A 25,764-nucleotide genomic window follows, 5' to 3' on the forward strand; every position below is an offset into this window, starting at 1 on the left:
ATTATGCTGTGAACCTTATTCTTTTTTTAATGTTGCCTACAACACTGTTATCTTTATCATTTCTTTGTTTCCATTGATCTGTTTTATTGTATTAAATGTTCTGGCCTCTACTACAGTTGTGATTATGTATGCATTATAATTCCCACATTTGTACGTTGACACGTTTGTTCTTTCTCTTTATGTTGTGTTTCCTTATTTGCCACAACATTTTTACGAACTGTAGCTTACAATAAAAGTTTTCTGCCTTATTTAAAAGTTTATTTATTGCAAAATCTTACATTTATCTTATAAATTGAATGAAAAACTTTTTGAAAAGTGAGATTTTTAGTGTTAGTAAAGTAGTCTCTAAAGTAGTCACCAAGCCTGCATTTATTTGATCCAAAGTACAGCAAAAACAGTAAAATTCTGAAATATTTTTACTATTTAAAATAACTGTTTTCTATTTAAACATATTTTTTAAAATGTAATTTATTTCTGTGATCAAATCTGAATTTTTAGCATTGTTACTTCAGTCTTCAGTGTTACATGATTCTTCAGAAATCATCAATATATTTGGATTTGCTGCTCAAAAAACATTTATTATTATGTTGAAAACAGCTGAGTAGAATTTTTTTTATTTTTTCAGATTTGTTTGATGAATACAAAATTCAGAGAAACAGCATTTATCCGAAATAGAAATCTTTTATAACATTCTAAATGTATTTATCATCACTTTTGATCGATTTAAAGCATCCTTGCTAAATAAAAGTATTAATTTCTATAATTTCTTTCCCAAAAAAAAATTATTTGGACTTTTAAATGGTATAGTGTATAATGTAACAAAAGCTTTTTATTTCAGATAAATGCTCATCTTTTAAATTATTTGGACTTTTAAATGGTATAGTGTATAATGTAACAAAAGCTTTTTATTTCAGATAAATGCTCATCTTTATATATATATATATATATACATATACTGCAAAAGCAGTAATATTGTGAAATATTTTTACTATTTAAAAAAACTGAATATATTTTAAAATATAATTTATTCCTGTGATCAAAGCTATTATATATTTTATATATAAAATATATTTATAATAATAATTTTATTAATAATTCAGATTTTTTATTAATAATTGTTTTGCATTTTCTGATTAAATTCTGATTAAAGCTGCATTAGTAATCTCATTATTTTATTAATAATCGATATGTACGCCTATGTGTAGTAGACAATGAAAATCTGTATTTTCAGATGTAGTAAGAGGTCATAATATTTTGCAAAACCAAAGTCGGCTTATTTGTGCCTAATATTTTTCATAAAACTTTTCATAAGCGCTAAAACTCTCCTTTTAAACAATGCGTCATTACTAGAAGCTCTACAATGGTCTGTATTTTCGTGACGGCGATATATTTACAAAACAAAACGGCCCTTTTCCTGCAAAACAGCAAATGTGTGTATACGTCAGCGCTCCCGTGCGCTCTACGTCGGTTGCGCTCGCCCGTGACGTCACCGTGCGTCGCGTACTCGAGTGGGAGTCGAATCTTCTCCGGAATCGTTTGCTTTCATTTCTGCACGAGCCCGTCGCGCGCCGTTTCCTTCTCTTCCCTTCGAACCAAAACAAACGTCGCCCGACGTGCTTCGGTCGGTCATTTCCCCGCACCGCTGAGGGATTATTCGGTGTTTTCTGTGAAAAGGCGGCCAGTGAAGCCCAAAAAGATGAGTGTGGAGGCGTACGGGCCGAGCTCGCAGACGCTCACCTTCCTGGACACGGAGGAAGCGGAGCTGCTCGGGGCCGACACGCAGGGCTCCGAGTTCGAGTTCACCGACTTTACGCTGCCCAGCCAGACCCAAACGCAGGGCCAGACCCAGAGTCAACTCGACAACCAGGTAGAAACACCCAAAACACACAATCGAGCGTTCTGTCAGGCCGCCCTCGGCGCGTTTGAGTCCAAATATGGCGAGCTAGCAGGCGTTAGCCGCGCGGTAGTAGCGTTAGCAACGACAGAGCAGGCCGCCTGAAAGAGACAGAGACTGAGTTGTCAGAGGGACTTTTGCCAACTACTGTAGTGTTTTAGCAAATTTAATTTGCTGATCAGTTAAACTAAACATATTAGCTCTTGTGGTGTTATCAGCGATGAAGCGTGTTACGTCAAATTGCTTGTTTTGGTTGGTTAGCTACAGACCTCAGGTGTATTTGCGTGCTTTCAGAGGGACTTTTGTGAACTACACTGGTGTTAATAATAAAGTAATTTTCTAAAATGTTAAACAGCATGTTATAACAGCTTATTCGCAGAGATACGGTGTTATTAGAGAGTTAGTCAAGTTAGCTGTAGCTGACAGGTGTTTTTGTTTACTATAATGATGTGATGCAGAGGAGATATTTATGAGCTATTTTGTTGTTATAGTAACATGTAAGTTATTTGATATTATACACACGTGGTGTATTTATGTCATGTCAGTGGTTTGTCTCATATTTACACTACCAGTCAAAAGTTTAATGTCTTCTGCTCACCAAGCCTGCATTTATTTGATCCAAAGTACAGCTGCAAAATTGTAAAATATTTTTACTATTTAAAATAACTGCTTTCTATTTTAATATATTTAGAAATGTAATTTATTCCTGTGATCAAAGCTGAATTTTTAGCATCATTACTCCAGTCACATGCTTCTTCAGAAATCATTCTAATATTCTGATTTGCTGCTCAAAAAAACGTTTATTATGTTGAAAATAGCAGAGTAGAATTTTTTCAGGTTTCTTTGAATAGAAAGTTCAGAAGAACAGCATTTATAGCATTATAAATGATCATTTTCTATAAAAAAGCGTTTTATTTCAGAGAAATGCTGATCTTGGGTCTTTCTATTAATCAGGGAATCCTGAAAAAATGTACTCTGCTGTTTTAAATATTGCTAATAGTAATAAAAATATTTCTTGAACAGCAAATGAGCATATTAGAATGATTTCTGAAGGATCATGTGACACTGAAGGCTGTAGTAATGATGCTAAAAATTCAGCTTTGGTCACAGGAATAAATGACATTTTACAAAATATTCAAATAGAAAACAGTTATTTTAACTAGTAAAAATATTTCACAATTTTACTGCTTTTCCTGTGTTTTGGATCAAATAAATGCAGGCTTGGTGAGCAGAAGAGACTTCTTTAAATAAAATATAAAAAATCTTACTGTCCAAAAACTTTTGACTGTTAGTGTATGTGTTTCAGAAGGACTTAGTGAACTGCACCTGTTTTATAAGAGCATGTGAGGGGTTGCAGGTGTGTTTAAATGGAAATTATTTAATTAAATTATTTTGTTTGCTTTAATAATAAGGTGTGTTTTGTCTGGTTTTTGCAGCTTTCAAACATGTGTTTTCAAGCTTGACAAGTATACACTCGGTTGTTTTTGTACATCAGATATGCGTTTATACTTGATTTAACTGCGTTTCTGCTGGTGTAAGTTCCAGATGTGTCTGTTTTGAGGGTGAAATGTGCACTGGATTGAATCTCCTGTTTTCATGCTTGTACAATTTGAGATTTGTTTGTGGAAATGGTGGTGTTAAGGTGAAATGTTTTGTGTGCAGGTGAACGGGCCTGATGGCGTTCTGCCCAACGGAGAGGATGCGGTGGTGAAGACCAGCCAACTTCTTGCCGAGCTGAACTTTGAGGAAGATGAGGAAGATACCTACTACACTAAAGACCTGCCGGTGCACGCCTGCAGGTACTGACGACACACCTGTCCTGATCACACACACCGTAATCATCGAGAGATAATATAACGCACAATTCTCTGAAATGCTTACCTCTGGTTGGTCACCACAGCATTGTTTGTGTAATGACGCTGTGCTATATAAATGTTACTTCCAGATTATTTATACAAAAGATGATGCGTGACACCAGTGATGTACATCTTTTGTTTCAGAACTAGTTCATTATCAGCAATATTTTAGGTTATAATTTGTATGAATGTGTTAAGGAAAGTGTGTATTTTCAGATTTGTCATTGTCATTATTTTTACCATTTTTTTTTCATCATTTTAATTGCATAGTTTTTTGAAAATATAAATGTTTTGTAAACTACCTGTCGAAAGTTTGGGTCAGTAAGATTTTTTATTTATTTATTTATTTCAAATTTAATATTTTAATATTATTGTTAAATTTATAATATATTTTTATCCCCTTTTTGTATATAAAAACACATTAGGCAGCTGTCCTTGGCTGTATATTGTAAAGAATATTTTATGACTGCGCTGAGTTCTGTATGTAAAAAATATTGAGCAGCACAACTTTTGTCAACATTGATGATAATCAGAAATGTTTCTTGAGGAGCTTATTAGAATGATTTCTGAAGGATCATTTGATACTGAAGACTGGAGTAATGATGCTGAAAATTCAGCTTTGATCACAGAAATAAATTACATTTTGCAATATATTCACATAAAGAATAGTTTTTTTAAAGCGTAATAATTTTTAACAATATTGCTATATTTACTACAAAAAAAAAAAAAAATCAGGGTTGGTCAGCAGAAGAGACTAGGAAACATTAAAAAATCATACCAACTCCAAACTTTTGAGTGGTACTGTATATAAGAGTATGCACAAGCAGTGTGAATATTAATATGCTTCAGTAATCATTCTGTGGGCTGGTTTTGTATATTTGCAGCTACTGTGGCATCCATGATCCAGCATGTGTGGTCTACTGCAACACCAGCAAGAAATGGTTCTGCAACGGCCGCGGTAACACCTCTGGCAGGTGAGTCCATCATTCGATTAATTTTGCTTTTTAAGCATTGTTAAAACGTAAAAGCTGATGATTTTTGTCGCGTTTGTTTTCTCAGCCATATTGTGAACCACTTGGTGAGGGCCAAATGTAAGGAGGTGACGCTGCATAAGGATGGACCGCTGGGAGAGACGGTTCTGGAGTGCTATAACTGCGGCTGCCGTAATGTCTTCCTGCTCGGCTTCATCCCGGCCAAAGCAGACTCTGTTGTGGTGCTTCTGTGCAGGTAAAACTCAGTCACATTTGCAAACCTGACCTTATTTTGATTAGGTTGACCCAAATATCAATTGATGTCTTTTAGGCATCAGCAAATAAAGGAAGATTTAGTCATTTGTTTATACAATAATAATAAAAGCTAGATTTTATCAGCTAGATTTCCTCTGTATGGCTTGTTTATGGCACAACCTGTATTTGCAAGTTTGCTTTAAGGCTTTTAAACTTAATATTGAGCTTTTGAACTCTCTTGCATGCGTAATGGCACATGCTTACTGAAAATGTAAAAATGGGAAAGTCCCTAATGTTACCCGTATTTTCCTGTAATGAAACTGGGCGTGAGTGTAAGAAACTAGGTTTGCCACGTGTGCTAGCAAAATTGTTTTAATGTGTTTATAATAGCATGTTTATAAATAAATACATACGTTTTAATAAATACATAATTTTCCTGAAATATATTAAATATTCTTGTTAATTAATAAATAATTTTTTGTTAATAAATGCATACATAAAAATGTATAAAATTCTTTCCCATTTTTAACTAGAAAATGAAAACTTTTTTTCCTGCCCCTAATGTTGTCTGGATGAATTTTCTTTAATGTTTAAATTGAGCATTTATAGCTGTACAAACACATTTCAGTTTACATATAGAACTCAATGCAGGAATAAAAATTAAAATAAATAAAATATAGATAATAGTGATCATAATAAAACATTAAAATGGTGTATAAAATAAATATATGTGTTTATAATATGGAAAATTAATAAAATATTAAATAAATATAATAAAATAAAAGGCTAAAATGAATGAGACTAAAATTTTAAAAATGTTTACCTTTTAGTATTTTGATAAATAATTTGTATTAACAAATGCCTGAATTAAATCAATGCATAACATTTTTTTCTATTTTTAACTAGAAAATGAAACTTTTTTTTTTTCCTGGAGATTGCCCCTCATGTTGTCTGGATAAATTTTATTGAATGTTTAAATTGAGCGGTTAAATTGATAGGTGTACAAACATATACCATATTTTAATTAACATATAGAACTCAATGCAGTTTATAAAAAAGGAATAAAAAAGTAAAATATAAATAATAATAATCATCAAAATATTAAATAAAAATTTATTTTTTAGAATAATGAAAATAAACAAAATAGTACTCATTAAAGTCATTGTTTTATATATTAATCCCCTTCTGTTTACATGTAGCAGCAAAATCAGAACTTTTTAATACAACTTCAACCCATTTCCTCCACTTTTCCAGGAGGCTGGATACATTTTTAAAATGTTTATTTTTGAATATTTTATTTTAAATGTTTAGTGTAAATTTTATCACACTACTTCAAGCTGTGAAACAACAACAATCCATTTTTTTTAATCTGGCACTGGTTTTATCAGAAGCTGTCAACCATTGCTTATCAAGCTTGTGCACTGCTTCCGTCTCATGGGTGTGTGTTTGTTTGTGTGTTTAGGCAGCCATGTGCCAGTCAGAGCAGTCTGAAGGACATTAATTGGGACAGCTCTCAGTGGCAGCCCCTCATCCAGGACCGCTGCTTCCTGTCCTGGCTGGTGAAGATCCCGTCCGAGCAGGAGCAGCTGAGGGCCCGTCAGATCACGGCACAGCAGATCAATAAACTTGAGGAGCTCTGGAAGGTACACTGCTTTTTATGCTTCCTTATGAATATGAACACAGTTTTGAGCATCCTATTGTTGCATGACTATACGTTCTGTCATGTTTGCAGGAAAACCCAACAGCGACGCTGGAGGATCTGGAGAAACCAGGAGTGGATGAGGAACCTCAGCACGTTCTGCTACGCTATGAAGACGCCTATCAGTACCAGAACATCTTTGGGCCGCTGGTTAAACTAGAGGCTGACTATGACAAGAAACTCAAAGAGTCCCAAGTATGAAAACCTGTTTCTTTTTCTCTTAGAGAGGTTGTTTATAATTGCAAAGTCCAAATACAGAATCAGATTTAGTGCTGATATTTGTTCTGCTGGCTTGTCTCCTGTCTTTTTACTTCAGACTCAAGACAATATAACAGTGAGGTGGGATTTGGGACTGAATAAAAAGCGGATAGCTTATTTCACTCTGCCCAAGACGGATTCAGGTGGTAATATTTACTTTCAACATCTTCTGTGTCTACCAGTGGTTCATATCCATCCCATCCCTAACACCGTGTCCCATGCATCCCTCATCGATGTGTGCACGGACCTGAGTGTGCGTGTGCGTGCGCGTGTGTGTGTGTGCATGTGTGTTTGTGGTGCTCTACTGTGTATGTGATGGATATATAGCTCTATTATCGTTCAGGGCTCTACAGTGTAAATGCAACTGAAAAAACCAATTTCCCATTCATAAAGTCGCTTGCTTTATTCCTGAATGAATCAGCCGTTCGAGCGAATCAAATGAATGAATGATTCAGTAATTAAATCAGTGACTTGCTGCCACTGGCGGTTTTAGTTTCATTTTTAACTCATCTTTTCAGTTGTTTTAATCACTTAATATTTCTGTATTCAAAATTGTATATTTAAAACATTAATCTTAACATGAATTTATGAATTTGATTGCACGCATGCCACCTCTGAGCCTCATTAAACATATGAAAATACACCTACAAGGCACTTTTAGGGCCCTATAATTTCCATGATGCGAAAAATGGCAAAAGTTGGTCATTACGCTTAATTCAAATTACGATATGGAGTATTTGTAAATATTAAGCTGCAAAAAACTATTTAAATATGAATTCTGTATATTCTGCGTGTTTCTGTTAATGAATGGTGTGGATGAGCGGTTTTGTTTACTGTTTGTACCGAAGCGCGTGTGACGCTCGTGGTGATTTCGGTGTCTGTCGTCTCACTAAATGAGGACATGAATATATGAACAACACTCCAGAACTGCTCTGAGAGTAACTTCATGAGCATTTCTAATGTTTCATTTGAGTAAAACTAGCGTCATATCATAAAGGTATTCACGGCAACTGAAAATAAAAGTTTGGTTTAACTCAGAAGACATTGTGGCAGAAATACATTACTATTGTTCAACAGAATGTACGTAATACTACTACTAAAATTATTAAAACCTTATTTTTTTAGGAATAATCATACAATATTTCTTCAGCGTAATTGTAATAGTAAATCCCCTTTATTTGCCAAAAAATAAAATGTTTAATTTTCAATTAAAATATAACTTAAATTAATGGATTATGCCTTCATTTGATAAGCTGAATATTTCATAATGCTATTGTTAGAGAAAATTAAACTTGTTTTTATACATTCAAATAATTAGACGTGCTAAAACACAGAATTTGGTAAAAATAAAACATTTAATTGGGCCCTAAACATATAATTTTTGTTTAACTTTTAATTAGCTGATGTTAAATTGTTTTAGTTTTATGATTTGAATTAATTAGACATGGTTTTTGACTAATAAAATTTAATTTAACCATTAAAAAATAGTCCAGAAAAGTTAAAATGGAAAAAAAAAATGGAATTTGGAAAAAAATAAAACAGAATTTGGGTCAAAATAAAACAGATTTCATAGGGTCCTACACTCTGTGCCACCTAGTAGTACAAATTAATTTTGTTAATACTGATTTCATTTGATTGGTAACTTGTTCTTATTCTGTTGTTTTAATTAGAAATTTTAAAAAGCTTACAAATGTAGTTTCTTAAACAGTTGACAAAAGATGACATACTTTTAATAAAGTATGAAAAATGCCATTACAAAGGTAAAAACGAAATTCTCCGTAAATCACTTTGAGTCAAATATCACTTTGTAATGGGAAGTCTAATTTTTGAGGTGCTCCTAAAATTTTGACTGTACTCCTAAAGAAAGTAAAGTAAAGTAAGCGTAGAGCCCTGTTGTTATTAGAGCATAAATCCGAAAGATGTGGTTGGTCTACCTGACTGTGTTTTCTCTGTGTGGATGATGTTTATCAGACATGCGACTGATGCAAGGAGACGAGATCTGTCTGCGCTATAAAGGAGACATGGCTCCGCTCTGGAAAGGGATCGGACACGTCATCAAAGTCCCGGACAGTATCCTTTCAACAAAAGATCAAACTTGTTGTTGTCACACAATAACAGCTATTATTTTCCCTTGATAATGTGCTTAGGCACACATTGCTCATACTTAGGATTAATGATTTGATAAGCAGCCACCCAGCACACCCTAGCAACTGCATAGCAACATAATTGCAACCTCACAACACACTTGCATCGTGACCGTGAGTTTTGCAAGCGTTCTTTATATCAGCAGAAAGTCTTACTGTGCTGTTTTGATGTACGAGTATGTAAGTATCTTAAAGAACACAGTATTATATGCTTGATTCCTTAACCAAGATCCTTTCAGATTATGGAGATGAAATTGCCATCGAGTTGCGCAGCAGTGCTGGAGCACCTGTGGAAGTGCCGCATAACTTCCAGGTGGACTTTGTCTGGAAGTCGACATCTTTTGACCGGTTAGTCTTGCTATCACTTTTACACTTTCACTAGTCCATTAAACCATTTCTATTTTTGCTTGCATTTATATAGTGTAAGTTACCCAGAAAGAAGGGATAGTTCACTCAGAAACTAAAATTGCTTTCACTCACTCACCTTCATGTGGATTTAAACCTTTTTTTTTTTTTTTTTTTTTTTTGTGAATGGTGAAAGGAGAAATTATGAAAAATGTACTTATCCATGCAACAATGTTTTAGTATTGAGATACTGCTTCTGTTTTTAGACAGTTTTAAAGTTGGTCAATTTATTGTTTGTCATTTTTATTAATGTTTTTTGTATGTGTATATAGTTTTTATTTTTCATAGTTCATTTTTTTTCTACTTTTTTATTTTGATTTTGATTTTTGAAGATGAAGTTCTAAGTTAAAAAAAGTGTTAAATGTTGCCTTGTCAACTAGTTAAAATAAAATAAGTTTACATATTTTTAAAAATATATTTTTTATTTATATTTTATTCACCCCAAAAAATTAAATACATTTTTAAATTTTTATATATTTTTTAAATTAGTGTTTATTTTTTTAAATTAATTTTAAAGGTTTAGTAAATTTGTGGTTTTGTCATTTTTATTTTTTTTCTACATTTTTATTATTTTATTTTTTTTTTTTTTTGTAGATCAATTTCTAAGTAAATAAAAATGTTAAATGATGCCTTGTCAACTAGTTAAAATAAAATAAGTTTACATTTTTTTTTAAATATATATTTCATTTTTATTTTATTCACCCCAAAAATGAAAATTGCTTTCATTTACTTGCTTTCATGTTAATAGTAGGCAATTTTTGTGTGTGGACTGAGTAAAATCATGAAGAATATACGGGTTTTATTCATGCAACAGTGTTATCATGAGATACTTTTGTTTTTATTAATATTTTAAGGTAGTTTTTATTTTTATATTTTCCATTTTATTGTATTATTTATAAAAATTATATTATTTTGTCTTTTTGTATTTTTTTTTTTTTTTTTTTTTTTTGTGTGTGTTTTTTTCATTCATTTTAATTATAGTTATTTAGCAAAACTAATGAGAAATGCTCACGCTAGCTGGAATACATTAATTTTTTTAATATGTTTTATTTCAGGTAATATTTATCTTATTTTAAAGTAACATAAATCTTTTTTTTTATTGTTATAATTTTAGTTTAGTTAATCTAAATAATTATAAAATTAACCATGCAATTACAATCAATGGGGACTGGAGCATTTTACAAGCTCATCAGTGATTGCATAATTGCGTAATAAACTACTTAAATTTCACTCTGTCTTTGACATTAAGTTATCAAGTGACTTTACAAGATACATATATCATGCATGAGTCTCTCTGACTCCTCCTGTGATACTTTTATTGGTCTTTTGCATCTTTTGAAGTTTAAAAACTCCAGTCCTGATTATTTCTAATTGTATCACACCTTATAATCTTCAGATGATCTATTACGTGAAATAGCGTAATGATCTGTGAACCTGGTGTACACAAAGTTCAACTTTTTCTTTGTCTTACATAGCATGCAGAGCGCCCTGAAGACGTTTGCTGTGGATGAGACCTCTGTGTCTGGCTACATCTACCACAAGCTGCTGGGTCATGAGGTGGAGGACGTTATCATCAAATGCCAGCTGCCCAAACGCTTCACCGCGCAGGGCCTGCCGGATCTCAACCACTCGCAGGTACAGAGCTGACCAAACTCCTTATTCTGATTCAGTCCTTTGTCTTCAAGTTTCTGAAACTCAAGGTGTTTGGGCATGATATAGGTTTATGCCGTGAAGACGGTGCTGCAGCGACCCCTCAGTCTGATCCAGGGGCCTCCAGGAACCGGAAAGACTGTCACCTCTGCCACCATCGTCTACCATCTGGCCAGACAGGGCAATGGGTGAGACATATTCCCTCATGACAGTGTTAGACTGAACACCTCACTGAATTTCCAATGCATTATACTATTTTAATATGAAATTAATTTACTTAATAGACTAGTATATTGAATATTTCATATCGTATATTACGGTTCTTTGTGAAAACATTGACTGGAGTACTCCAGTACTCCAGTGATTTTGCAGACAGAATCAGGTCATAAACATGGAATTTACAGTATAACACAGAATGTCATGGAATTTGGCCAATTTTAATTGAATAAATCAAAAGTAGAGCAGTACACATGTACACCATTTAAATATAAAGTGATGTTTGTGATAAATTAGATTGAAGAAATTGTGGCATATTACTGTTGTGCGGTAGAATATACTCAGAGTAATAATAATAAAATTAATACTTTATTTTTTAAGAATTAAAAATGGTATAAGATTAATTAAATTAATGTTTTATGTCTTTCTTGGATTGCCAGTGATTTTATAAATCTAAAATTTAATTATACCATTAAAATGGATCTAAAATCCATTTTGTACGGAAATATTTAAAAGGATAAAAAAACAGAATTTGGAAAACTGGAAAAATAGAATTTTTAATACTTTATTTTTTTTTAGGTTTAAAAGGATTATTTTTTAAGAAATAAAATTTCTAAGATTAATTAAATGAATGTTTTATGTCTTTGTTGAGTTGCCAGTGTTTTTGATAATAAATATGATTTAAATCCTAAATATAAACAGATGAACACAAAATTTTTCTATTATTGTAAAAAAAAAAATTTGTTAAAAAAAAAACCTGATTTCGAAATAGGTTCGTTGAATTTGGGGAAAAATAAAAACTCTCGTAAGGCCATAATTTTATTTTTACTGAACTTTTAATAAATTGCTGTTAAATTGTATACATGCCATGATTTCAGTAATTACACATACCTTTTGATTTGTAAAATTTAATTTTGCTATTAAAATGGATCTAAAATCCTTTTTGTACAGAACAATTTAAAGGGATAAAAAAAATTGAATTTTTGGAAATAAATCTGAATTAAATCATAATTAAAAACAATCAACACATTTTTTTCTATTATTGTAAACATGTTATTTGTTAAAACTGAGTTTGGGAAAAATTAAAAACTGATTTTGTAAAGCCATAAAAATGTAATTTTTATTAAACTTTTAATAAACTGCTGTTAAAGTGTATACATTCCATGATTTCAATTATTACACATACCTTTTGAATTGTAAAATTTAATTTTACCTTTAGAACGGATCTAAAATCCGTTTTGTATGGAGAAAAAAAACAGAATTTGGAAAACTGGAAAAGTGTAATTTAGAAAAAATAAGGCCCTATAATAGAAACTGAGTTTTTGGTTTTGTGTCTTTTGTAGTCCAGTGCTGGTTTGTGCTCCAAGTAACATCGCAGTGGACCAGCTAACAGAAAAGATCCATCAGACGGGGCTGAAGGTGGTTCGTCTGTGTGCTAAGAGTCGTGAGGCCATCGATTCACCTGTGTCTTTCCTGGCTCTGCACAATCAGATCCGTAACATGGACAGGTACAGACATTTCTGTTGTTAATATTTATTTAAAAATGCACTTTTTGATCCCTGTGTTTGTCCTATGAATGCCTTCCTTTCCAATGCATCACACTCCGATAAGTGTTTGCAGAGATCTCATGACTGACACGTGTCTGTGTTTTTTGCAGCATGCCAGAGTTGCAGAAACTGCAGCAGCTGAAGGACGAAACTGGCGAGTTGTCGTCTTCTGATGAGAAACGTTATCGAGCTCTCAAACGAACCGCTGAGAGAGAGCTGCTCATGGTACCTGATTTCACTTTAAAACACTGATAGACCATAGGAATTACACAGAAATGTGAAGTTTTCTAATGCATTTTCAGTGTGTTTATTTATATAGCCGCTGCAGGCGGTGAAGCACAATAACGCTTGTGCCGTTTTCTTTGGCAGAGGAAATGGGGCATGTTTTTGTGTGGTGCATTTGCCCCCTGCAATTAACACACACACACACACAATGTTCTATAAAAAAAAAAAAAGCAGGATTTTTTCTTTGTAGGAATGATCCATCAGCCCACCCATGACAGAGGCCTGAATTCTTATTCTCATCTCATTGTCTCTGTTTCCAGAATGCAGACGTGATCTGCTGCACGTGTGTGGGTGCGGGTGACCCTCGCCTGGCTAAGATGCAGTTCCGCTCCATCCTCATTGATGAGAGCACACAGGCCACGGAGCCCGAGTGCATGGTGCCAGTGGTGCTCGGGGCCAAACAGGTATGTGACGGGCAAATTTGCACACACTTTACATAATCCAAAATACCACATTTTCTGAAAAATAGGTTCGTTGAATAGTCACAACAGGTCAAAATTGCGTTGTTGAGAAAAAGTAAATTCAGTGTACTAGTAGTATTTTATTATAAGATAAATTAAATTAATGTTTTATGTCTTTGTTGGATTGCCAACGTTTTGATTTAAAAAATCAGAATTAAATCATAAATAAAAACAGACATACGCAATTGTTTTCTGTTATTTAAACATTTTATTTGTTAAAATACAACTGAATTTGGCAGGAAAAATTTATGTAATTTTTTGAACTTTTAATAAATTGCTGTTAAATTGTGTGCATGCCATGAATTTCAAGTTACACACTTTTATATTTGTAGAATTTTATTTTACCATTAAAACGGATCTAAAATCTGTTTTGTAAAGAAACATTTTAAAGGATAAAAAAAATGGAATTTGGAAAACGGGAAAATTTGAATTTTTAATACTTTATTATTTAAGATTTATTTAAGATTTATTAAATGAATGTTTTATGTCTTGGATTCCCAATGTTTTTGATAATAAATCTGAATTAAATTACTAATTAAAAACAGACAAACACAATTTTTCTATTATTGCAAAAAATTATTTGTTCAAATAAAACTGAATTTGGGGAAAAATAAAAACCGATTTCGTAAGGCCATTGAAATGTAATTATTGAACTTTTAATAAATTGCAGTTAAATTGTGTACATGCCATGATTTCAATAATTACACATACTGTTTGATTTGAAAATTTTCGGATCTAAAATCTGTTTTGTACAGAAACATTTTAAAGGATAAAAAAACAGAATTTGGAAAACTGGAAAAATTGAATTTTTAATACTTTTTAATACTTTATTTTTTTTAAGGATTAAAAATTTTATAAGATTAATTAAATGAATGTTTTACGTCTTTGAATTGCCAATGTTTTTGATAATAAATCAAACATGAAGTAAAAACAAACACAATTTTTCTATTATTGTAAAAATTATTTGTTAAAAAAAATGTATTTAACTTTTAATAAATTGATGTTAAATTGTATACATGTCATGATCATAATTACACATGATTTTTGATTTGTAAAATTAAATTTGACCATTTTATATTACATTATTACATTCAGAGATAATGTAAATTACTGATGATAAAACGTATTTTAGTACCACTCACTCCACAAAAAAAATATATTATTGTTTTGTTATAGGTTATTATAGTAACTAAACCTAAAAAAAACATTAATTAACTGAATTAAAAAAACAAACAATATTTTTTAAGTCTAAATATTTATAAAAATTCTTTAAATGACATAGTTTTTAATTGTATACAGAACAAAAATGAAGAAAAAAATAAAATAGACATACATTGTAGTGGCATTCATTCTAAAAAAAAAAACAAAAAAAAAAACATTTATTATAAACACCAAGCCTTTGGGAATTTGAAGAAAAGACAAATTACCAGCGTGAAGGAAATGTATACAAATAAACTTGACGTGCATTACCTTCCTAACAAGGGGAGATAAAAACTGAAAGATAAAACATTTTTGTAAAAACGCACAGACCAGTTATTGCTAATTTGCAAACAACTGACTCATACGTTAACCTTGTATTGACTTATATTTATGACCAATATTTACTACATTTGAAAAATAAAGATCAAATCAAAATATATCTAAACTACAATGTTTTTTCTACTTTACCACAATAAATTATGTGATTTTACAGATTAAAAGTGAACGAAAAGAGTAACATAATAATATAATATAATATTTAGGAACAAGGCGCAGCACATTTCGTATGATAAAAAAGTGACTTAAATTCTGGAAAATAGTTCAGATTTTGTATATGCACTCACATGTGTACATTTTCTGTTTAGTAACTGTACTGTTGTCTCTGTTTGACAGCTCATTCTGGTGGGTGACCACTGTCAGCTGGGTCCTGTGGTCATGTGCAAGAAGGCGGCTAAAGCGGGTCTGTCTCAGTCTCTGTTTGAGAGGCTGGTGGTGCTGGGCATCAGACCCATCCGTCTGCAGGTGCAGTACCGCATGCACCCGGCTCTCAGCGCTTTCCCGTCGAACATCTTCTACGAGGGCTCTCTGCAGAACGGAGTCACCGCCGGTATGTCATCTTGTTGTGAAGTCAAGTTTGCACTGATTGATTTTGTTACATATTTGTGTGGCCACATTATTGATGTTCTGTTGTCCTCCAGCTGATCGCATCAAGAAAGGCTTTGACTTCCAGTGGCCTCAGCCTGATAAGCCCATGTTTTTCTACGTGACCCAGGGCCAGGAGGAGATCGCAAGCTCTGGCACCTCCTATCTCAACAGGTACGTTTGAACATGATGTCCCACTCTCAACACAAATATCTCATGCATATTGTACACACAAAGCTTTCTCAAAACAGCAGGACTTAATCTAATAGGCTGGCAAAGTGGTGTTTATGAAATTTAAGGCCTGGAAAACCCTTGAAAATCCCTTGAAAATAGCAATATTCCTGAAGACGTACTTGAAAAGTACTTGAATTATTGAAAAACAATGTATCTATGAAATACATGTTTAATGTTTAAATGTTTATGTTGACGCAATTCAAAAAACATCATACCTTTTTTCACTTATTTGAGTTAGTGTCAGAAAACAAACGAACTAAGCAAGTAGTAGCACTGAGAGTGTTGTGTAAACATGGCTGAAGATGCGAAAAGAGGAACAGATGAACCAGATCAATTGAGTCATTTACGCTGGAGCCACTACGATTGATTCAAACTCGTGACTTCGATCATTCATTTCAAGCAATTTACTAGCAAAAGCTTTAACAAATTTCAACTTCGCTTGTAACGATTTTAAAAAGCACATAGTGATAAACCATCGTGTCGCAGAATGATTCACTGTTTCGAAGCGCTCCAATCAGATCGCAAATCATTTATGTCAGATTGGGACTTCAGATTGTGGTTCGCGAATCATTTGATTTAGATTGGACCCTTGGGTATCATGAATCATTTGATTTAGATCAGAACAGATTTGTGAATCAGTTCACAAATTGAATGATTCAAATCAAATGATTTGCGAACCCGCTCTGAAGTTCCGATCTAAATCAAATGATTATGATGCAAATCATTATTCAGATCTAGACTTCAGAGCGTGGATCATGAATCATTTGATTTAGATCAGAACTTTGGAACGGGTTCACGATTCTTTTGCTTTAGATTGGAATTTCGGAGCATGGATTGTGAATCATTTGATTCGGATCAGAACAGATTTGTGAATCAGTTTGCGAATTGCATGATTCAAATTAAATGATTAATGAATGTGATTTGAAGTCCCGATCTAAATTAAATGAGTTATGATATGCAAAATTCCGATCTAAGTCAAATGATTCACAATGATTCACATCATAGTGCTGATCTGAAATGATAGTTTGTGAATCATTATTCAGATCGGGACTTCACAACGGGGATTGCAAATCATTTGATTTAGATCAGAACTTTGGAACGGGTTCACGATTCTTTTGCTTTAGATTGGTACTTCGGAGCATGGATCTTGAATCATTTGATTCAGATCAGAACAGATTTGTGAATCAGTTTGCGAATTGAATGATTCAAATCAAATGATTAATGAACGTGATTTGAAGTCCCTATCTAAATCAAACGAATTACGATACACACAATTCTGATCTAAGTCAAATTATTCACAATGGTTCACAATCAGAGTGCTGATCTGAAATGATAGTTTGTGAATCATTATTCAGATCGGGACTTCACAACAGGGATTGCAAATCATTTGATTTAGATCAGAACTTTGGAACGGGTTCACGATTCTTTTGCTTTAGATTGGAACTTCGTAGCACGGATTGTGAATCATTTGATTCGGATCAGAACAGATTTGTGAATCAGTTTGCGAATTGAATGATTCAGATTAAATGATTAATGAACGTGATTTGAAGTCCCGATCTAAATCAAATGAGTTACGATACGCAAAATTCCGATCAAAGTCATTATTCAGATCGGGACTTCAGAGCGTGGATTGGGAATCAATTGATTCAGATCGGAACTTTAGTGTGGGTTTTCAAATCTTTTGCTTTAGATCGGAACTTCGGAGCGTGGATCGTGAATCATTTAATTCAGATATGAACTTCGGAGCGGGTTTGCAAATCTTTTGCTGTACATTCGAACTTCAGAGCATGAATCATTTGATTGAGATCAGAAGTTAGGAACCTTTTTTTTCTCATTCTGTTTTTCCTAGACAGTAGAAAACATCAAACCATTTAGGCAGTACAGTTATAAAAACAAAATGAAGAAATAAAGTATGCACAAATACAAATCCCTTAAGAAAATTAACCATGGTTTTACTATAATAAAAGTGTAGTATACTTTACACTTTTACTATAGTTTCACTTTATTCACATTTGCCATTTTTATTAGTATATGTTTATCTATTTCTCTTTTTTTAGAATTCGAAATGGGAGAAATTGATAAGTGAGATCTCTGATTGAAGTCCTTGAAAATCAAAGTAGTGCTTGAAAATCCTTGAAAGTCCTGGAATTTCATTTCACAGTATCTGTATGAACCCTGGTATTAAGAAAAGCACTATACAAATAAATTTCACCTAAAATAAATTGGCCTCTTCCTGTATAAGTGGGCATCTTTTAGCCAGAAGCGAATGCAAAGCAGAGCAGATTTTATGGCAACAGTCTAAAATCTGGTTATGTGTGACTACTAGAAAAACAAAAACCTTTGGAAAAACTGATAAGCTCATTCATAAATGCTCCTTAGATGACGCTTATTCAAAGGGCCGGTCTGATAAAATCATCTCTCTGTGTTCAGGACTGAGGCTGCTAATGTGGAGAAGATCACCACCCGTCTGCTGAAGGCCGGAGCCAAACCTGACCAGATTGGTATCATTACACCATACGAGGGTCAGCGCTCTTACCTGGTGCAGTACATGCAGTTCAGCGGCTCGCTGCACACCAAACTATACCAGGTACAGACTGATTTCAGTTGTTCTGCTGCATAAGTTTGCTCTAGACCCTCACTGTGGCAATTTAGGGTGTCAAGAAAAGCGCAGTTTGGTGTAAGATCGTTATTGCTGTAGTACTGGCACTTTTTAATGGCTGTTTGACATCCAGGATCAAGCAGCAGAGTGTTAGTGATGTATTGATGCCTCTGTGTGTCTACAGGAGGTGGAGATCGCCAGCGTGGATGCGTTCCAGGGCAGAGAGAAGGACTTCATCATCCTGTCTTGTGTCAGAGCTAACGAGCACCAGGGCATCGGCTTCCTGAACGACCCGCGCCGTCTCAATGTGGCGCTGACCAGAGCCAGGTAACAATAGTGCAATTTAACATTCAGTATTATTCAGTATCAAATGTAGGTGGATAGCGCTAATCATGTGCTTAAATGTGTGTGTGCGCAGATATGGTGTGATCATTGTGGGCAATCCGAAGGCTCTGTCCAAGCAGCCTCTGTGGAACCACCTTCTGAACTACTACAAGGAGCAGAAGGTTCTGGTGGAGGGACCGCTGAACAACCTGAGGGAGAGCCTCATGCAGTTCAGCAAGCCACGCAAGCTGGTCAACACCATCAACCCTGTGAGTAACACACGTAATCGCATATCAGGGTTTCTTCTGGTTCAGAAATAGCCTTTCCAGTGCTGGCTCACATGCACGGCCGTGCATGCATGCAAATCTGATTAATTGCATTTGCATTTAATAATAAGCAATTACAATATGCATTAGTACAGCTTCTGTATTAATGCTTTCTTATGCATCTGTAACATTGCATGCACCACCAAGGTGACCATGAAAGTAGGAACTAATCACGTGTAAGTTGCAAAGTGCTTTTGCTGATAGGGGACATGTTTGTTTCAGGGAGCCCGTTTCATGAGTACCGCCATGTATGATGCAAGAGAGGCCATGATTCCTGGATCTGTGTATGATCGCAGCAGCACCGGTGAGAAAACACCACATGCCATTGCTAATGTGTAGCAATGAATTAGTACTAATTTTGTTATTTGGAAATAATATTCTTATTTGGTTATTTTTCTTGTTGATCAACGTATGAAGTAATTTTATTAGGTTAAGCATCAACCAAAATATTCCAGTGTTATTCTGTTCTAGGGGTGGTTTTGTTGACTAAAACTGTCATTAAAAAAAGTTACTCAAAACAAAATAATTGTTAACTGAAATAAAATTTAAATGAAAATAAAATTACTAAAACTGTAGCTAAAATTACAAAATCTTTAACTAAATTCAATTTAAAACACAAAATATAAAATAAATGAAATTAAAACTGTTAAATAATTAAAATAATCAATTAAAACAATAAAAATGAAAAAAAAAGTAAAATAAGATATAAATAAATAATAATAATAATAATATAAAATAAATATAGTTAAAACTGTATTAAATGATTAAATTGATACTAAATTAGAACAATAAAAACGAAAGAAAAACACTGAATTACAAAAACTTCAAATAAAATTCAATTTAAAACACTAAATATGAAATATAACAAATTAAAACTGTATAAAATAATTAAAATAATAATAAATTAAAACAGAAGTGAAAGAAAAACAACACAATTACTAAAACTTTAAAAAGACATTAAAAACACTAAATATAAAATAAATTAAAAATGATAATAAATTAAAACTAATAAAAATGAAAGAAAAACACAAATTTACAAAAACTTTAAATAAAATTCAATTTAAAACACTAAATATAAAAAACAAATTAAAACTAATAAAAAATTAAAACAATAATAAAAAAAGAAAAACAAAATGACTAAAACCAACTAAAATGACATTAAAAACACTAAATATTACTATTATTATTATTATTATTATTGTTATTAATAAATTAAATGAAAACTATATTCAATTATTAAATTACGTTAAAACAATAAAAATGAAAGAAAAACAAAATAATATATTCTAAATTATCTTTTTTAAAACAGTAACTTATATTTACTGTAACATCTTTGTGCTTTTATTTAGTTTCATTTTGTTGTTTCGTCTTCTAATTTATGTACGTCAGTCTCATTTTCGCTCAGTTTTAAAGTACTAAAAATAAACTAAAAAGAATAAATATTATTATTTTTTAATATTAAGACAAAATTTAAATATTTAACAAATTACGGTTTTAAAAAATATTAAATATAAAATAAAAAATCAAATTCAAAATATTAACAAAAACTATAATAGTATATTAATGATTTTCTTTGTTGTTTCATGATGAACCTAATCAAAAATATATATAATTTTTGCTTTCTTATTTTTTGTCTATACAGGTCGTCCGTCTAATATGTACTTCCAGACCCATGACCAGGTCGGCATGATCGGGACTGGGCCGAACCCAATGGGCTCCATGAACATCCCCATCCCGTTCAATCTAGTCATGCCGCCCATGCCTCCGCCCGGGTACCTGGGCCAGGTGAACGGACCAGCTGCAGGTGAGAGAAAACCCTAAAGCATTAAATTAACGAGAAACCTTGACTAACGTTATAAATGGAGTTTTTGTTGGGAAAAAATGCAGTGAATGTGTAGAATAAAAATCTGGAATGTGATATTAATCCATTCTCTCGTACTGTTAATAGGTCGTGGTGCTCCTAAAGGTAAGACCGGGGGTCGTGGAGGTCGTCAGAGAAACCGTGGCACCGGTAACCACGGCAGCGGGCAGGCCAACATGCCGAACAGCCAGGCCAGTCAGGATCTGGTGTCTCAGCCCTTCTCGCAGGGTCCACTGACCCAGGGCTACATCACCATGAGCCAGCCGTCACAGATGAGCCAACCTGGACTGTCCCAGCCCGAGCTCTCACAGGTACACATGCACACTCTTATATGAGCTATAAGCCTCTAGAGTCTATGTGAAAGTGACCATGCTTTGTTCTATAGTTTTAAATATTGTTTTGGGTCTTTTATGTGAAACAGGACAGCTACCTGGGTGATGAGTTCAAATCCCAGATGGATGTGGCGCTTTCCCAGGATTCAACCTACCAGGGCGAACGGGCATATCAACACGGAGGAGTGACTGGACTCTCACAGTACTAGAGTGTAAGATGGCACACATGCATCTTAAAAGACCACACGAACACTACACATCAGTCTGTAATATGTCTTTGTTTTTATTAAGAAATTAGTACTTTCATTTAGAAAGGACTCATTAAATTGGTCAAAAGTGGCAGTAAAGACATTTATAATGTTACAGAGAGTAGTTCAAATAAATTCTGGAGTAATGATGCTGAAAATTTAATACATTTTTCAATATATTCACATAGAACACAGCTATGTGAAATTGTAATAATTTTTTACCAATTTCACTGTATTTTTGACCAAATAAATAAGGCCAATGCAGTGAAAAACATTAAAACATCTTACAGATGCCATATATTAATTTAACCAAAATGCATCCTAGAGGTTTTTTTTTTTTTTTTTATTAATTTTTTTGTACACACACACATGAATCACTAAAGCTTTAACTAAGAAATAAAAATGAATAAATGCTATATGGACATTAACATTTTTTTAAAATAAATAAATAGACTGATTAAAATTATATTAAATGAATGAATTAATAAAGTAAAACAAGAATAAAAATACAGTGGAACTAATAAAACTTTAACCAAAATTAAATTTAAAACACTAAATATAAAAATAAATCGTTAAAACTATTAAAATTATTAAACTAATAATAAATAAAAACAATAAAATTACTAAAACGAACTAAAATGCAATTAAAATCACTAAATATAAAAAAATAAATTCAACTATATTAAATCATTAAATTTATATGAAAGAAACAATAATTGCAAAACTTTAACTAAAATCAATAAATATAAAAATTTATTAAACTATATTAAATTATTGAATTAATAATAAATAAAAACTAAAAATGAAAGATAAACAACAAAATTATTAAAACTAAATAAATTGCAAATAAAATCACTAAATATAAAAATAAAACTATATTAAATTAAATTAATAAATAAAAACAAATAAAATTAAAGTAACAAAATTACTACAACTTTAACTAAAATTCAATTAAAATCACTAAATATAAAAATACATTTAAAAAACTATTAGATTGTTAAATTAATAAATTAAAACAGTAAAAGTTAAATAAAAACATTATTAAAACTTTAACTGAACTTGCTTTAAAATCACTAAATATAGAAACAAATCATTTAAATTAAAAATATATAAATAAATAACATACAAGCAATAAAAATAAAAGAAAAACAACAAAATTATTAAACTTTAACTAAAATTCAATTAAAATCACTAAATATAGAAATACATTAAATAAACTGTATTAAATGATTAAATAAAAACAACATGAACAACAAAACTAAAATATTAAAATCACAAACTATATAAATAATTTAAATTATAATGAAACTATAGAAATTACTAAATTAATAATAAATTAAAACGGATGTCAAAGAAATCAACAATTACTAAAACTTCAACTAGAATTCTAAATACTTAATTTATAAAAATAAAATTCAATTAAAACTATTAAATGAATAATAAATTAAAAAATAAAAATGAAAAAAAAATTACTAAAATTTTAACTGAAATTAAAACAAAACACAAAATATAAAAATAAATTCTAATACTGATATTTGTCCTTTTTTTTTCCTATGGAGCCCCTTTCGAAGACATGAAGCTATTTATGTTTGTTTAAAAAAAAAAAAAAAAACAGTAGCTAATTATATTTGTTTAATTAAGTTTTAATTTTGCCCTTTTGCCTACCTATTTATGAATGGAACGGATGTCCCCCATTGCTAACGGTGTGTTTTCTTTCTCCGTGTGTGTCCGCAGGTTGTTGGAACAGGAGCTAGGCCTGTGCTGAGCTTAGTTCATCAGCATTTTAAATATGGGTAAATATAAAAAAAGAACAAACATGGATGCCCGTTTACCACTGTTACAACTGAAGCACCATGGTGTGAGAGCAACAGGAGAGAATCAAACCAATCACAGGAGGGAGTAAAGCTGGACAGGGACGAAAGAGAAACGTGTGAGTGGCGGACTACATCCACCATTCGTTGAGGACGGGGAGGAGAGGTGGGAGACGCAGTGTTAGGAGGAGACCAAACACGAGATCTTCGATCCGCAACGTAAAGGAGGAGGAGGCTCCTGGAGCGCAAGGGGCCCTTCCCGGCCTCCTCTCTCTCTCTCTATCTCTCTCTCTCTCTCTCGCCTGGCTGCCGACGTCAGCCTCAGGCCTCGCCCTGCCAACAGAGACGGAGCCAAGATGAAGTTCTCTTCAAACTACCTGCAAAAACCACGCTTGCTGAGAGCTGAGAGAGGGGTGACGTTATTTCAAGTAATTACAAACGCTTTTCAAGCAGCTGAATTTTTCGGGAAAATCCAGTTCCCCTCAAAGTTGACATCTGACATTCAGGTTCTACCACCGCACATCTTTTGAGAGAACGGACGCCTGCGGCTAAAGAGTTTTCACGCTTCGTTTCGTTCGCTCGCTCGCCCCGGCCCGAGGTGCTAGGACACTCTGAAGGACGATTCAACTTTGAGGAACTTTGAAGCCCGGGAGGGTAGAGGTGCCGTATCGAACGGAGGAGGGCCCGTCACATCTCGTCCGCTCTCCGCTTTGGGGTGGAAATGGCTTTGGGATGTTTCTTTTTCCTTTTAAATGTTTTGGCCCCCTTTGCCGAAAGGGACCGACGGATCTATCCTTTCTTATTTTCCTCTGTTTTAGAAATGGTTTTTGTTCAACTAGAATAAAAGCACTCAAGTAGAACCGCTTGCTTGATTTAGATGATCCAAAACGCCAGGATCTGCGGGACGTCCGGTGAAACTTGATCGGTCACCGCAGACTCCTCCCACTGCTGCATTCTGTCCAATCGGGTGAGACCTGCTCGCCTGGATCTCTCCGATTCGCTAGGAGACACGCGTGTCAATCGCAGACCCCTCCCACTGCTATATTCTGTCCAATCAGGACGCGGTCACGTTATCGTCGCTTTAGTTGCGCCTCAGAGAAAGCAGAAGGAGATCGCCGCATCTATGCGAAGCACCGACAGGTGAGATTCTCGCTGTTTTTGTGTCTGAGAGGCTCGTCTTGCGCTTTTTGCGCAGCTACCGATGATCTTAGTGAGAGCGGGCGGTTTCACGCCGCCGCCGCCGACGACAGGTGTAAGTGCGTGTGAGTGTGTTTGTGTGTTTCCCTCCTTCATTATTATTTGTGCTGTGATAGATTGTAGTTTTGCTTTCCCCCCCCAGCTCATATTAATTTTATTTGTGAAGTTCTCAGTGTGGAAATTGCTCGAGTTTATCGGTTTCGACGGACCCATTCAGAGTTTTACGGCAGCTTTTAACATCTGTTCCGACCGATGCCAGTCGCCTCAACTTTGTACTTTTACTTTGGAGTGTTTATACCTTGCTGTTACTCCATACTCGCAAACCTTTTGACTGTTTAATATTACCCGAATTCCACCACTCGCGTTTTATAGCATCGAGTACATTCGTTTTAAGTTCACACCTCTTTTTTTTTTTTCCTTCCTCTCTCTTTGCCCACAAGACAATCATGATTCGTTCATAACCGAACTTTCCCATGTTAACCTCTTAACTCATACAGTTTAGTTTTCACAGTTCAACTGTAAATATCAGTGCTCTGATTTGATACGACATCAGCCAAATTGTTGCCAATGACAATGAGATGTTAACATCCTCAACAAGGCCAAGGTGATCCACAGCGACGCATTCTGGTTGTTATCGAGCGTGAAGGGACTAGGGAACGCTGCTGCGTAAGTTGCATCAAATTTGACTGAAATGTACGATACGTTTGTATGCTTTAACTTGCAATGAAGAGGAACGTTGGAGAAACATCAGGATATGAAGTATAATTCAGGATTTTGTTTTGTGGAAAAAGTTTTCACCCCCACAATGTGTACTTCTTGTAACGTTACGAATAAATGTTGCTTTCTTTCACCCAATGCGCTTCTCGTTTCTTCGTTGTCTTGTGTGTGTGATCTGTAATTAAAATGAAGTATTGTTTTTGGGGGTTTTATGCACATTTTTGGGGTTGTAAATATGGATGCACACTTCCACCACAGAATAAAAAATATGAAGATAGTTGCAACTTTTTATTATTTTTTTGACCGGAATTGCAGTAAAAGAAATGCAAGATATAAACTCAAAATGTGGCCTT

General features: G+C 33.4%; 1 protein-coding gene across 2 annotated transcripts; it reads left to right on the forward strand.

The window, feature by feature from the left end:
• The first annotated feature begins 1,492 nt into the window (after positions 1-1,492).
• Positions 1,493-25,549, forward strand: upf1 (UPF1 RNA helicase and ATPase). 2 transcript variants are annotated; one of them, XM_051127017.1, is made up of 24 exons: positions 1,493-1,867; positions 3,557-3,693; positions 4,635-4,724; positions 4,810-4,977; positions 6,439-6,619; positions 6,709-6,870; positions 6,992-7,079; positions 8,905-9,003; positions 9,317-9,425; positions 10,958-11,117; positions 11,202-11,320; positions 12,692-12,856; positions 13,006-13,120; positions 13,441-13,584; positions 15,514-15,727; positions 15,819-15,936; positions 18,427-18,583; positions 18,780-18,922; positions 19,014-19,188; positions 19,468-19,549; positions 20,888-21,049; positions 21,194-21,417; positions 21,528-21,650; positions 23,421-25,549. In XM_051127017.1, the coding sequence occupies exons 1-23, from the start codon at positions 1,697-1,699 to the stop codon at positions 21,645-21,647; spliced, it is 3,303 nt and encodes a 1,100-aa protein (XP_050982974.1). In that variant the 5' UTR covers positions 1,493-1,696; the 3' UTR covers positions 21,648-21,650; positions 23,421-25,549. The 2 variants fall into 2 exon arrangements, with proteins under 2 accessions (XP_050982974.1, XP_050982982.1); XM_051127025.1 differs by having other exon boundaries at positions 6,992-7,076.
• Positions 25,550-25,764: the final 215 nt, after the last annotated feature.

The sequence above is a fragment of the Labeo rohita genome, chromosome 2, assembly GCF_022985175.1.
Source record: "Labeo rohita strain BAU-BD-2019 chromosome 2, IGBB_LRoh.1.0, whole genome shotgun sequence".
Taxonomy (NCBI): Eukaryota; Metazoa; Chordata; class Actinopteri; order Cypriniformes; family Cyprinidae; genus Labeo; species Labeo rohita.